Raw genomic sequence first — 14,554 nt, forward strand, 5'->3', positions numbered from 1 at the left:
GGCCAGATCACGCATGGAAGAGGCGGAGGCTGGCAGCAGGGCCAGTCGGCCAGATCACCCTGCAAGAGCAATTGCCGGAGCTCTCTATTTTGTTTTTCTCAACTTATATCTCCTGATATATAATTTTATGTAGGTAGATAAAATAAATATGAGGTGAACCGTTGAGTTTATGAACAATGTCCTTTTTTTATTTTCAACTAGCAAACATGCCCGTGCATTGCAACGGGATCCAATACGTAGTGAGTTATAGCACGGGTCATGAGTTCGAGTCAAAGATTAAATTAAATTAGTGGTAAAAATTATTGTTTTCTAAAGAGTCAAAGATTAAAATGGATGTGATCTCTTATTTATTATTTGTTTTTACTCTTATTATATTTATTAGAACACGAAAAAAACCAGGTGGAGAAAACAATGAAAACAAAATCAGAAAAGTCGAGGTAGTGTCAAAAACATCCATGAGAAAAACTCTTAGCATACTCGAAGCCAAGTAGAAAACAGTTATGACAAAAATTGGAATGTACTCTAGAAAATGGCCAAGGAAAAAAATCAGAACATATTTGGAGCCAAGTGAAAAGCGTCCAAATGAACGTAATGCAACACGTACTCGGAGCAAGTAAAAACGGACAAACCAGAGAAAAGTGAAAAAAGAACAGAAAAGAAACGAAACAAAGAAATTATACCATTCTTTCCTCTTTATTAGATTTCTATTCTTATATTTTTGTATTTGGATTAAGATTCCTATTTCGGTTACTTGGAGTTGGAGAGATCTAATTGGATTAAGATTCCTAGTTGTTCATATTATTATATTTTTTCTATTTGATTAAGATTACTATTCACCCGAAATCGGAGAGATCTAATGGGATTAGGATTCCTAGTTATTATAAAGAGAAGGGCTATAGACGGTTTTTCATATTCACAGAGTTAGCTAAGGGATGTCCGGACAAAAAAATAGGATTTTATCTCTTTATTATTAGATATATAGATTTAGACAATTAGCATTTATCCAAGATAAAAAAAAAAGTGTCCGTTGATTTTATCTCTCTCTCTCTCTCTCTCTCTCTCTCTCTCTCTCTCGGTTGTGCGTCAACTCGTCCGGCTTGCTCGTCCATCGAGAGCAGCTGGATCCTGTGATGACAAGCACTTGTGTCTATGTGCATTGCTAATCTAATACACAGCTAATAATACGAACTTAACTATACTTGCTAGGCAGAACGTAGGAGTACATCCGATCGAACATTCGAACTGCAGAACATCTCGCTCGCGCTGGAATAATGAGGCCCAATGTAGCCCAACAGCCTCTTTAGCCACCGAGCATCTGCCACATCACCGGTAGGATACTGACCGATACCAGCCCAGCCCATTAAACCCGGGCGACATATGGAGCCCAGTAGCCCACGCGCCACACACTCATGGCGATTCGAGGATCAGTAATAATAATAAAGATTATTTATTTATAGAGAAGAAATAGCATTCTTTCATCAGAAAAGAAAAGTGAATAAATAAACACGGCCGTGTCTTCGCTGGGGATGACCGGGAGACCACCGAAGGAGAACGCCGTGCATTCTTCCATCCGTTAGCAGCGTAGTCATTACCATTGAATAGGCATTAAGTCTATTTAGTTAGTTGCTAAACCCGGTTGTTTGCTAGTTAATGGCTTCTAGTGCTGACCGCCGTCGCCAAGATCATCCTTGCTGACTATAGTTTATTACTACTCCTGCTAGCTATCCTCGTCACAACGGCTTCTCCAAAGTCCTCTGAATACACCGTTTCCTTCTTCATCGGCGGCTTGCTGTTCTTCGCACTGCTGCACGAGAAACCCAAGGGAAGGCTCCCCCGTCTCTTTCTCCGAGGACCACAACATGAACAATCTTCTGACGGTATGTGCAGTTCGTTCTTGCAAGATCGTCTCTCCTTTTTATTCTAGTTTTCATACTGGGAACTCAGACTGTAACAATTATTTTTGGCCATGTCAGAATGTCTGGCTTTGAAGCTAACTGACTTTCCTGTTGGGATATATAACCTGCAAAAACAGAGATACCAAATTTTCAGTGCAAAATTTGTAGGGGCTGTCTTCATGATAATTTACTAATATGCTTGTTGGAACCGCTGTCGGTTCGGTTAATTCTATGACAGGATTCCTTTGAGAGGGATGAGAAGCCAGAAAGGGAGAGGGACATTGAGATGGGGAATCGAAATCCCAAGGACAACTCTGATTATGGTCTCAAAGACTTCTTTGAACAGGTTTGGTCTTCAGTTTATAATGAAAGCACACGTGCAGATCTGAAAGTTTTATCAACTCTTCTTTTATGCGGTTTTGTAGCAGTGGTAGTTAATTATGCAGACATAGTATTTGCTATTTTCTTACAAGGAGTTTTTTTTTCTTGTGTTAGGTCAAAGAGATTGAGACCCTGTTGGATAAGATGTCCAACATAGTTCACAAGCTTCAGGTAACTATTACTCAATTTTTGTAGCTTAGTTCGGAAATGTTAGTTCTCCGTGACAACATGTTTTTCCTGCTCTTCCTCGTATTAGTTTTGGACCCATGTAGACACAATTTATAATTTCTACAAATCTACAGGAAGCTAATGAGGAATCGAAGTCAGTCACTAAGGCTTCTGCAATGAAAGGTGCATGTGCAACTTCACTTGTTGACACAGACTGATATCAGCATTTCTAAACTGAACATCTAACTGAACCCTCATCTGAAATAACTCGTCTACCAGCGATAAAAGGGCGCATGGAGAAAGACATTGATGAAGTAGGGAAGATCGCACGCAACGTAAAAGTGAAGTTGGAACAAATGGACAGAAACGTACAGACATTAGCCTGACCATATCTTCAGCATGTGATTCACATTCACCCGATGCTCGTCAGTGTTCATCCTCCTTTTCAGTTTGCAGAATCTTGAGAACAGAAAGAAGCCAGGGTGTGGGAAGGGCACGAGCGTAGACCGATCAAGGATGTCAACGACCATGTAAGATCCTCATCATGCATTTATTATGCTAATGCAAGCATCTATTACGGTGGGCTCAGCAAATGCTGCTAAGGATTAGCTAGTAGCTAGTATTTACTAGTTGATCCTAATGACTATATAAGGTACCCCTAAATAATTTAAAATAGGATCACTGTTCATCTCCAGCCACCACGCACATTTCTCTGGCAAATAAGTTCAGTAAGAACATGTTTCAAGACCATGCTAGTTTACCGGTAAAACCACAATATTTGAATCTAGACAGAATAATAGTTGCATAGAGGGCAAGATTGCATATCAAATATATCTAAAAATAATTAAACAAAAGGTGAACTTCGATTGCAGTGCATTGAAGAAGAAGCTGAAAGAAAGAATGAACGATTTCCAGGTGCAATGACCTTACACTTCCTCTCCATCTTCTTTTGTCAAAACAAAGTAAAGACTGGGAATCATACTGTTTTCCATTCATTGCTTTATCTAAGACAAACTATACAAGAAGAGTACCGAGAAGTTGTAGAGAGAAGGATCTTCACAGGTTAGTAATTTTGGCTTTATGATCTATCTTATCCATCATTTTAGTTTGAGTTATCCTGTTGACTGAATATTTACGAACCTTAATCTTGAATTGGAACAGTCACGGGAACAAAGCCTTCTGAGGAGGTGAGGATGCTGGTTCTACCACACTACACTAGGCAGAGAAAATACTTACCTCTTCTGAGTTCTGACCACATTTTGGCACAATGACTAGGTGATTGACCGTCCCATTGAGACTGGAAGCAGCGAGCAGATCTTCGAGAGAGCAATCCAAGGGACAGGTAGAGGACAGGTCAGTTAGTAGTACATTATTATTTAATTTCACTTCATAGTTCATACTTGTATTGTTCATCTCGATGTGCTACGTCTAACTATTCTTGCTTTATGTTTCATAAATTGCAATTGAGGTATAGAATCTTGCCACGGTTGAAGAAATTCGGGAACGTCATGATGCAGTCATGGAGATAGAAAAAAGGCTCCTTGAACTGCAGCAGGTAGTTTCTAGCAAGAATGCAGCTTAGACGAAGTTGTTCAAAAACATCAACTTAGATATTTTGTTACAAGATAACAATGTTTACTACTATTTATAATCTAATAATCTATAACAGGAACATAATTGATTACATCAATTTCCAGATTCCCATGGCCACTAAACCAAGGCGTGTACTGTTTATTTTCAGATTTTTGCAGACATGGCAGCACTCGTTGATGCACAAGGAGAGGTTGTAGACAACATAGAGAATCAGGTTTGTAACTTCACTTCTTGGTCTGATTAGTATATGTAACTGGAAAAGAAAAGAAGTGCTACTGGAAAATTGTCAAGTTTGAGCGCTGATCCATTTCCACCGTCAGGTTCAAAATGCTGTGAACCATGTGGTAACTGGTACTGAAGCGCTCCGCGAAGCAAAGAGCTATCAGAAGAAGTCGAGAAAGTGCATGATGATTGCGATTATCATTCTGCTGGTAATTGCCATCATAGTTGTGCTTTCGATTCTAAAGCCATGGGCTAAATCTAAGTAAGGAGGAGCAAGGAAAAACAAATACAATCTTCTGTTGCATGTACTGTAAACGTACTAGTCTACTTATAATTCGTGTAAGTTGCAACTAATTCCCTCGGCTATATCATTCAGCCTTATTCATGTAAGAGTACATACCAAAGTGTCATGAAAACCAAAATCTTTACCGTGGAAGTAGATTATTGCAAACAAATGAAATTTCAGTTTATCATGCTGGTTTTTTCTGCAGATTTTTTATACATTAATATGTTTGTAGTAGGACTGTGATCACTTTCTTAGAAACCACCACAAGAGTAGAACCGGAATAAACACGTACGAATACTTTTTTTTTGGTAAGGATGAACGAAGGCAGGTCTGTTTTTCAAGCTTTTCTGGTAAGGATGCACGAATCCAACTCTGTTTTGGCCTTTGGGGCAAGCTTTCAGGTAAGGATGCCCGAATCCGACTCAAACTCGGCATGGTAAACCTGCCGCCTCCACGTACGGCAAGGCAACGGTATATACAGCCTGTTCGCTTGGTCGTATTTGGCTTATAAGCCATGGTTTATCAACCAATGAACAGTATTTTTTCCCCACGCTAAACCAGCCAATAGTAGTTTGAGCCATGCCTTATAAGCCAAACTAGCCCCAACAAACAGGACGATAATGGGCTCTTGCCGATCAGGGAGGCCTGAACCGGCCAGTCGTCGTGACTAGCAGTAGCAACTGTCAGGCTATAATACAGCAAATTAGAGATACGAAAGGACATTGACAGAAATCTTACCAAGAAGATGGCGAGGCCACCGAGGAGATCTGACGGCGACAAACAGCAGCGGCGACGGCGGCGGCGCCTCTACATACTAAGCAATCACGGCGGCAGTTCTGGGGTGAGCATATACAAGTCGAACGAGGACGATTTTGACTCCGACGATGCCTACTCCGAGGACGCGGACGACGACTCCTGCTCCGTCTGCTCCTCCGAGTCCGAGGGCAGCGTGGATTCTTTCGCCGCTCAAGCCCGCTTCGACTCCGAGTACGACGTGGATTCCAGGGCTCACCGTCTTCGCCACCGCAGACTCGTCGCCCGCCTGGCCACCAGAGGGTGCCCTGAGTTCGTCGCCGCGGCCACCAAGATCGTTGGACTGGACAGCGGCTCTTTCTACCGAGCCAGCACGGCCGTTAACTTCATCTTCGACGCCAGAACGCGGCTAGTGTCCGCCACCCCCCCCCCCCCCCCCCCCCCCCCCCCGTTCACCCAAGAAGTACGACGCGTTCTGGGCGATCGGCGGCACCGTCTATGCCCTGGACACGAGCGCCGACGAACCCAGCTATGGAAAGGAGCGCTGCGTCTTCGAGAGGCTCGGCCCCGAGCCGCAGCGCCACTACGGGACCTGGCAGTGGGAGGCTCTCCCCCGGCCGCCGTTCAAGATGGACCACATCGTCGTGTCCCACGCCGTGCACCCGGACGGCGCCACGGTGTTCCTGTCCGTGTAAATGACCGGGACGTTCTCCTTCGACGCCGAGCGCCTGGAGTGGGCGCGCCACGGCGACTGGGTCCTGCCGTTCCACGGCGAGGCGTACTACGTCCGCGACCTGGACGCGTGGGTCGGCCTCTGCTCGCGGCACAGGGGGCGACTTGCCGCGTGCCGGGTGGTGGACGACCGCCGTGGTGGGGCGGAGCCGGCCTGCAAGTGCGGGAGGGACCTGCTGTTCAGGCAAATGTGGAGGAGACACGTGAGCGCCAGCCTCGTCTATATGGGCAACGCCAGGTTCTGCCTCCTCGAGACTGTGACGCAGCCGCACCAGGACCGCTCAGATACCCTCGGTCTCATCGTGCCCATGCTGCTTCGCGTAGTAACCTTCCGAGTCCAGTACTCTTGGAAAGGTGAGCTTTGCGTAGTGAAGAGGAGGGCCAAGGCCTACAAGCTGCCTTGGCAATCGTCGTCGAAAAAACCTCGCGCGTTATGGATCTAATACGAAGTGAACAAGCACACGACGTTCAACAAGAGTCCACCATTAGTGTAGTTTCTCGTGTTGGGCAGGGCCCGCTTGTATTCAATGCATTCAGTAGATTACTACCTCTGTCCTAAAAAAATATATAATTATGATTCATGTTTGACCAAGTTTTATAGGGAATGTTATTCGTATTATGACTTTTAATCTAATGATATTTATTCGATATCATAAATATTGCTACTTTTTTATCTATAATTGGTCAAACTTATAAGGTACTAAAACGCGGCACTCCATGCTAGAATTGCATTCTTTTTGGGATGAAGGGAGTATTTAATAACAAACTTGCTGCGTCAGCGAGCGAGCGACCACCCTAGCGCGTCGCGCTTGCGAGCGAGCGCCCCAGCAGTGGCCCCGCGCTGCCTCGGACATCGCCCGCACAGCCCCAGACGTCGCCCGCACCTCCAGCCACTTCCCACGCGCATCCCATGTGCAACACCCGATCTATTTTTAAAACATCCAGATGCAATAGTTGCAACATACAAAAGAAGACATATGAAACACTTGAAACATGCGTCTGAAAACACTTACAAAAATACCTAAAAACACTTGAAAACCGTCGCAAACATATGCAACATCCAGATAAAAAAACATGCAACAGATGTATGAAACACCCGAACACTTGAAAAATACACTTGCAACATGCATGTATATGCAACATCTAGATCTACTATTGTAACATACGTCTGCTACAAATGAAACATTTGGAACATACACTAAAAACATACGTGCATAACCATTGCAACGTGTGCAACATCCATGTCTACTTTTGCAACAACGATACGAAACATTTGCAACATACCTCTGAAACACATAAAACACTTAAAACATATAGTTGCAACATGCGCTTCTCAGCGCAAACATCTCCTTGCAATTTCGGCGAATGGAGGCTCATCGGCGCGTGGAGGTAACCGGTGTGCTCGCCAGCAACACGGAGTTGGGCGACGGCATACAGAGGGCGGGGTGGGGGCGGCATGGGCAGCGGTGGCGAAGAGGGCGGGCGGGTGGTGCGTGAAGGTCACCGGTGTGCTCGTCGGCGCCGCGCAGCTCGGTGGCGCAGAGGACGGGGTGAGAACAGCGCGTTGAAGCCGTGGCGGATGAGGCGGAGTGGGGAGTCGCGGGGTGCAGTCCATATGTATGAACGCCTTCCATGGGAGGAAACGAAGATTGGTGGGGATCACCTAAGAGCAAAGCACAGCGACGAGGAAGGCATGTGGGTGGATGCAGCGGCGTAGGGAGTGTGTAGGGAAAGGAGGAAGGTGGATGTGCAGGGCGACTTTTGCCCTGCGACTTCCGGCGTGGTTTTGGTGGACTTTGACAGCTTCCTCGCCGCTTCGCTTCGGTCCCCTCCAGTCGACAGGTTCGGCGCATCTTCGCGTCCGTCTTTCTGTACGGTGGAATTGAAGCCTTGCTAACAGTCCAGCAATCTCGGCCCATCCGATGTGTGTGTGGCCCATCCGATGTGTGTGTGGCCCATCAGCGTGGAGTTGAAGGGCCACGCTAGCGCAGTTCCCGTTTCGGTGTTTCGCCCGTCTTTCCGTGAGCCGCGAGTGAATCAGCGTTCTGGCTCTCTGCGAGATCGCCACCGCGAACGCCGCATCGTGCACACGGAATCACGGAAAGAGGATCATTCGGCGCAGGCGTACAGTTTAAGGTCAAAATTCGTTTAAGGTCGACTACGTTACAAGAAAGATTGAATGGCTCGACATTTGTCTTGATATTGTTCCTGATGATATTTCATCATCAAGAAATGTCCGGAGGTGTCTTTCTAAAAGCATTATTTATCTTGTTTGAGGTAATTGTATAGTTATTTTATTGCTCTTTGAGTTCTATTTATTTACGGTAGTATCATTATCTTTTTTTATGAACTAAATAAATGCCGCAAGTCAAGTCTTACTAGTACTACCATATGATTTATTCACCATATTATGCAAAATAATTCTAGTCTAAATGGCTCATAGTGTCATGTTCGTCCAAGAGTGGAGCACTCCGCCGATGGTGAGATTTGCGCGGTGAACTGGAGGGTCTAGGACCTACAAGCTCCCTCGCTACTCATCAAAGGGTAAACATTTCGCCTTTCCAGATTTTTGAAACGAGAAAAGAATTTTGCCATCTGGACTCAATTTAGTGATACGATGATGACTGAACAAGCATGGTATCATGCTAATGTTAATGTGGAGGTTTTCGTGTACTACATTTTCTTTTTAAGCTTTTCAGGAGTTATATTCTTTGAGACAGAGAACTGAGATATAAAGATTATGTCCCTGAGCGCTCTGGTTCTAGCTGTGAGCTGACTGCCCTGTCTCTTAACTTTCTCTTTGCCAATGAACCTTAATTGGCATTCATTGAAAATTGTGGCCATTAACATTCAGGGACGAAGCCAGGAATTATATATATGGGGCCAGCTAAAAAGATCCAACTTGTAAAAACTGAGCGTAGCACAACTAGTTAATTTATCGACTTAACACGGGTGATTGCATTTTCTTATATATGTATTCTAGGATTTAATGCATTATTTTTTCAGTAGTAGATGACTTGCCTGTTGATAGTAAGACTCTATAATGATATCATAAATCTCTAGATTTATTGGCCAGACTTTTGGAAATGTTCATAGGGATGATTTTATTATTTAGGATCTTTTGGATGTGCTCATATATGTCATTGTATTGTATAGTATGTTTTATATGATTTTATTATCTAGAAGATATTAATAGGTATATATAATAAAATTTATTATATTCTCTAACTTAATATAAATAAAAACTATAGTTATACAATTACAAAAATTGTTGTGATATCTTATTGGGTTGGGGGGGGGGGGGGGGGGGGGAGTTGCCCCTGTCTGGCCCCTGGCTCCACCACTGTTGACATTCACAGAGTGGTTCTTGTCGGTGTAACACCGTTTTAAATTTTGGTAGGCCCTTTTGTTTTTTTTTTCACTCGAAGGTCATCCTCCATTTCCATTTAAGGATAAACGGAAATACATGAGATTGTTCAGAAAGAGAGAAAAGAGAGTTCAGGGCCACAATTCTAAACACCCAAGCGCCCGGCATCTCTGACTCAGAGAAGGGCAAACTACCAGACACGAACACCTGATACCAGAATTCCAGAAGGGAAGAGAGGTAGACAAAAAAGACAACCAAACAGAACAGCCATGATCATACAACTACCCAACAGACAAATACGAGCATCAGCAGGTCTTTGTTTTGCAGCATACGTCTTCACAGGTTCCTATCATCATCATCATCGCCAGACTTCAGGCGCTTAATCCGATCTTCAGATGTACTCTTGGGTAGAAGAAGTCTTGCTGGACTCTATAATAGAAGGAAAGGAAGAGAAATAATCTTAATCTTATCGTTTGCATCATTATATGTGGGCTCTTATCAAACTCTTAGACCTTGGCAGGGTGTTGTAAAACATACGAACTATGTACTAGAGGGAATGGAGGAGGAATAATCTTAATCCTGTTGTTTGCATCATTGTATGTGGGCTTTTGCCAAACTCTTAAACCTTAGCAGACTATATATACGTGGGAGCTCTATGTTATTATAATCATGTATATTCAGAGGAATAAATTTTAGACCTGAGTATGGTTATATATATACGTGGGAGCTCTATGTTATTATAATCATGTATATTCAGAGGATTAAAGAATAGTCTTTCTATCTTTTGTATTTATGTATTCTACTTTCATGTACTATATATGTTGAACATGAGAGACCGAGGAGGAAATGCCCTAACCGCTAACGACATATTTTACAACAGGCTCAACAATCCTATGTACATGCATATAACAGTACTAAAAATGAAGATTTTTAATCCCGAGAACAGAGTACCAGAATCAAATTTTGTATTCAATCTCAAGTGATAAATAATCTCACATATTGACACCAATACTTTCAACCCAACCTGGGTTTTCATTTGGAGTCATAACTCAGAACTCCATTCGTACATTGCTACACGACTCATTGATTCATTTATGCTGATTATAGTTCAGTTTGGAAAACATCTTCCCATGGCTGATGATCTGAGTCCAACTTATTTTTTTTCTCATTTATTTAGGGCCTTCTCCGAATCATATTATTCTCTCTCGGTCTTCATTAAATCCTGGATTTAGCCATAACTTGCAGGCCACTGCTCCCAGTTGCGGGCCTTGAATCCTTGAACTGCTCTTCAGTAACTCCTGAAAAGCACAAGTACAAACACAATATGAGCAGCTTGGCTTGGTAAATCAGATTATTAGGTATATAAAAAAACCATCAAAATTATATACTCTCTTCGTCCCTAAATGTTAGTCGTCACGATTTGCGTGCCGATAACTTTGACTCGATTTATAGAAAATACGTACAACATTTATATCTCTAAATAAATTTATTAAAAAAACTAGATTCAAATATCTATTCAATGATACTAATTATGTATCATAAATATTAATATTTTTTAATATATATTTAGTTAAAGTTGTTTCTGGGGAAGCGAAAATGACAGAGTGACAGACATTTAGGAACGGAGGGAGCATGCACGAGCAGTCAATTATTTTTCAAAAAGCACTGGAGTTAAATGAAATGAGGCGCTTGCCTTTGCCCATGGCTGCAGTTGAGGAGATGCCACCCTGCACAGTCTTGAGCACCCTGTCATAGAAATTGGCGCCCGACCACTTCTGATGCTCCAGCGTCTCCACGCCGTTGATCCTCTCCTCCCTCTGGATCCTCTCCACGTAGGCCAGCATGCCGCGCCGCGCGAAGTCCCGCGCGAACGTGTCGGTGACGAGCGCGTCGGCGTGGAACCCGGCGAGCGTGATGAACTGCCAGACGTACCCGAGGCGGGCGACGCTGGGAATGAAGGCCGCCATCTCGGCGTCCGTCATCCCGGACGCGTCCCAGTTGAAGGACGGCGAGAGGTTGTAGGCGAGCATCGCCTCGGGGCACGCCGCCTTGACGCCCTCGGCGAAGGCAGTGCACTCGGCCACGTTGGGGCTGGACGTCTCCATCCACAGCACGTCGGCGTGCGGCGCGAAGGCGCGGCCCCGGACCACGGCGGCGGCCACGGAGCCCCGGAAGCGGTAGAACCCTTCCCTGGTCCGCGGGAGGTCCCAGTCCCAGAACACGGACGCGACGCCGAGGCTCGCGGCGATGTTGCGCGCCTGCTCGTTGGACACGCACCTGTCGTAGCCGCCGGTGGCGCGGTCCCACTCCTGGAGCCTGCGCTGCTTCTCCTGGGCGGAGACGGCGAGGCCCGCGATGGCGTCCCTGACGCAGTCGGAGAAGGTCTTGAGCTGCGCCGCGGCGAGCCACTCGTCCTCGATGGCCTGCAGCTCCCTGCCGTTCTTGCCGGCCGACATGCCCTCCGACAGCACGGCCGCGAGGCTCCGGCCCATGAGGCGCGGGTTGGTGGCGCCGAGTATGAACTGGTGGTCGCGCGCGTCGACGTTGGTCTGGATCAGCGTGGCGGCGACGGCGTCGGTGCGCGCGACGAGGACGGTCTCGACGCCCATGACGTCGAACTGGAGCCGCGCGGCGACGAGGCGGTTGACGTGCTCCGACACCGCGACGAGCACCTTGCCCGCCATGTGGCCGCACTTCTTGGTGACGGACGACTGGTCCTCGAGGTGGACGCCCGCCGCCCCGCGCTCGACGAAGAGCTTGCAGAGCTTGACGGTGGCCGTGGCGCCGCCGAAGCCGGTGTCGCCGTCGGCGATGATGGGCTTGAGGAAGTCGACGTAGGGCGCCCGCGCGCGGTCGGCGCGGGGCAGCGACATGCGCGCCTCCCGCTGCTTGCGGTCGTGGTAGAGCTGCGCGAAGAAGAGGTGCTCCACCTTGTTGGGCACGGTGTCGTAGGGGTAGTCGGCGAGGTCCGGGCCGGGCTCGTTGGTGGAGGTGTGCGTGGACGAGCACTGCCACCCGGAAACGTAGATGGTGTCCAGGTGCTTGGCCATCATGGTGACCTGGACCGGGTCCAGCGCGCCGAAGGTGCGGGACGCCGTGCCGCCGGCCTGGTGCGCCTTGAGCGTGCGCCACAGCTTCTTGGCCATCTCGCCGGAGGCGTAGCTCTGCCGGAGCGTGCCCCGGAGGAGGACCACGTCGCGGGCGGTGTAGGGGCGCTTGGTGAGCCGGAACCGCTCCGTGGTCCACCACGACTCCACCTCTGCCACCTCCGCCTCGAACCGCCCTTCCTCCTCCATGATCTGCATGCACATGTACGTCCAGACGTACGGGACGAATGAGCGAGTTACGTACACGTACACGTACCTCCTGCACTAACAGTTGAAATGTACTAGCTAGAAACCGACCAGCGAGGGGACGGAGAACAGCGACGCCATGGCTGGTAGCGGAGAAGAGGTGGGTCGGCCGGGGGCACGCACTTAGAGGTGAGGGAGGGAGTTGCAAGTGCAAAGCGTGCCTTGGTTCCGTTGTCGCTTAGGATGCCGTCGTATTTATAGTCAGCGGTGTACGCCCCAATGCAAGAGGCTGCTAGCTAGATGATCGAGCAAAATCATGCATGCAACTTGTACGTAACGTGCTGCCTCCAACTTTCAATCCTTATCGTTTGTGAGGTTGCATTGGCATGGTCTGGTGCAGGTGAGAGATGGATCAGACTTGCAACGGTGAGCGATGGTGGACACGTCGTCTGATCTGTTTCGATCGCAAGGAGAACAAAAAACTTGTTTCGCGCGCGCGCGCCCGCATGGAACGTTTTGGACAGTAGCAGTGGTTAGCTCTAGCTGCACACTTTCACACTCCAGCTGAGGTCAGTTGCGTGCGTGCTCCTCCGATTGTTTTGCGTGAAACTGAGCTGACACTAGCCACAGAGTGATGACTGAGAGTAGGGGTAATTTTTTTCCCTCACGGTTCCTGTTCCTTAGAGAAACAGGGAAACTTGGTAGAGGGAACACGGATGCTGTTACGCAGGGCTGCAAGCAGAACTGCAGAAGTATGGCCCCGTTTGGGATTGCTCTACTTCCTGATTCTTCAGCTCTGCTCCTTGATTCTTCGATGACGTGATTCCATTGAATTCCTAGGAGGGAGCATGGGTGGGGAGTTGATGAGAATTCTGTTGATCCCCACTAGAATATAACAGGGAACAGGGTGAAGCAGGTTTTTTTTAGCTCCCAACTCGTAATGTAAATGGAGAAGTGATTCTCTACTGATACCCACCTGAATCAGTTGGCATTTTGAGCATTTGGCTGGTTGGGAGTGATTTTCTTCAGAGGAGCTGAAGCTGGAGCTCTCCCAAACTGCCCCTATATCAGTCTTGAGCCGGCGGTAATTAGGGTTAGGGTTCTAGCTACTAGGATTTTTTTCTCTAACATGATCGGGATCTCATCAGATGTTACAAATTTTTACATAAGACATGTGATTAATATATTGTAAAACTTAGTGAATGTGTTTGCATTATTTTCAATCCACATTAATTTTAAATTGATATAACTATTCCAAATGTGTTGATGATAGTTATCGCGCAAGATCAGTGGCGGATTTAGGGCATGGCGACCCTAGGTGCCCGCCCGAACTCCAGCGCCGGCACATAGTGAGACTTTCGTCGTATCGCCCATTTGTCCGAAGCTTCAAAACATGTGACCTCATTGCTCGCCTTAAGCATCGCCCAAACTCTATATGAGTGTTGGGTCCGCTAGTGTGCAAAAAGATACCAGAACAATTGATGTTTTGGTGGACTGTAGCATGGTAAGATTTTACATTAGATTGGGGTACAAACCATCTACATGTGATGCTCGGAACAATAAAGAACCCCCTCCCCCCACCCTCGTCCCCAACACACACTCCTTCCTTGCTTGCTCGGAGCCTTGGTGCTAGGGTACCACCTATTAATACAAGTCATCCACACCACCTTCACTAAGTGCAAATACTATTTTCAATATATAAGAAATATAGAAGGCATGCATATATTGTATTTGTTTTGCCATTCTCTGTTCTCTTATAATTCGATCTAATTTTTAGTTCTTATGAAATTCTTCCATTTGCATGCTTAACTTTATAATAAAAAAAGTCCATACAATAGTATATAGGTCTAACTCATACATGCTA

At 46.4% G+C, this 14,554-nt stretch overlaps 2 protein-coding genes across 2 annotated transcripts; one reads left to right on the top strand and one right to left on the bottom strand.

Moving 5' to 3' along the window:
- Positions 1 to 1,859: 1,859 nt before the first annotated feature.
- Positions 1,860 to 4,525, top strand: LOC136546869 (syntaxin-132-like). The gene is made up of 13 exons (XM_066538833.1): positions 1,860 to 1,877; positions 2,134 to 2,241; positions 2,391 to 2,447; positions 2,579 to 2,627; positions 2,724 to 2,812; positions 2,901 to 2,974; positions 3,317 to 3,359; positions 3,413 to 3,506; positions 3,606 to 3,631; positions 3,720 to 3,797; positions 3,919 to 3,999; positions 4,186 to 4,251; positions 4,358 to 4,525. Exons 1-13 carry the CDS (start codon positions 1,860 to 1,862, stop codon positions 4,523 to 4,525), a joined length of 951 nt encoding a protein of 316 aa, XP_066394930.1.
- A 5,828-nt stretch (positions 4,526 to 10,353) lies between these two features.
- On the bottom strand, positions 10,354 to 12,906 carry LOC136546871 (isocitrate lyase). The gene is made up of 3 exons (XM_066538836.1): positions 12,802 to 12,906; positions 11,091 to 12,696; positions 10,354 to 10,695 (listed from the first exon to the last, which is right to left on the bottom strand). Exons 1-3 carry the CDS (start codon positions 12,829 to 12,831, stop codon positions 10,613 to 10,615), a joined length of 1,719 nt encoding a protein of 572 aa, XP_066394933.1. The 5' UTR covers positions 12,832 to 12,906; the 3' UTR covers positions 10,354 to 10,612.
- Between the last annotated feature and the right edge of the window lie 1,648 nt (positions 12,907 to 14,554).

Source organism: Miscanthus floridulus, chromosome 3, assembly GCF_019320115.1.
Source record: "Miscanthus floridulus cultivar M001 chromosome 3, ASM1932011v1, whole genome shotgun sequence".
Classification (NCBI taxonomy): Eukaryota; Viridiplantae; Streptophyta; class Magnoliopsida; order Poales; family Poaceae; genus Miscanthus; species Miscanthus floridulus.

Coding starts and splice junctions, on each gene's coding strand:
- LOC136546869 (XM_066538833.1), top strand. Junction 2,813..2,900: donor TGGAACAAATGGACAGAAAC/GTACAGACATTA, acceptor TTCAGTTTGCAG/AATCTTGAGAACAGAAAGAA. Junction 3,507..3,605: donor AGAGAGAAGGATCTTCACAG/GTTAGTAATTTT, acceptor GAATTGGAACAG/TCACGGGAACAAAGCCTTCT.
- LOC136546871 (XM_066538836.1), bottom strand. CDS start 12,831: ATGGCGTCGCTGTTCTCCGTCCCCTCGCTG. Junction 12,697..12,801: donor TGTTCTCCGTCCCCTCGCTG/GTCGGTTTCTAG, acceptor ATGTGCATGCAG/ATCATGGAGGAGGAAGGGCG. Junction 10,696..11,090: donor AACTGCAGCCATGGGCAAAG/GCAAGCGCCTCA, acceptor TGTGCTTTTCAG/GAGTTACTGAAGAGCAGTTC.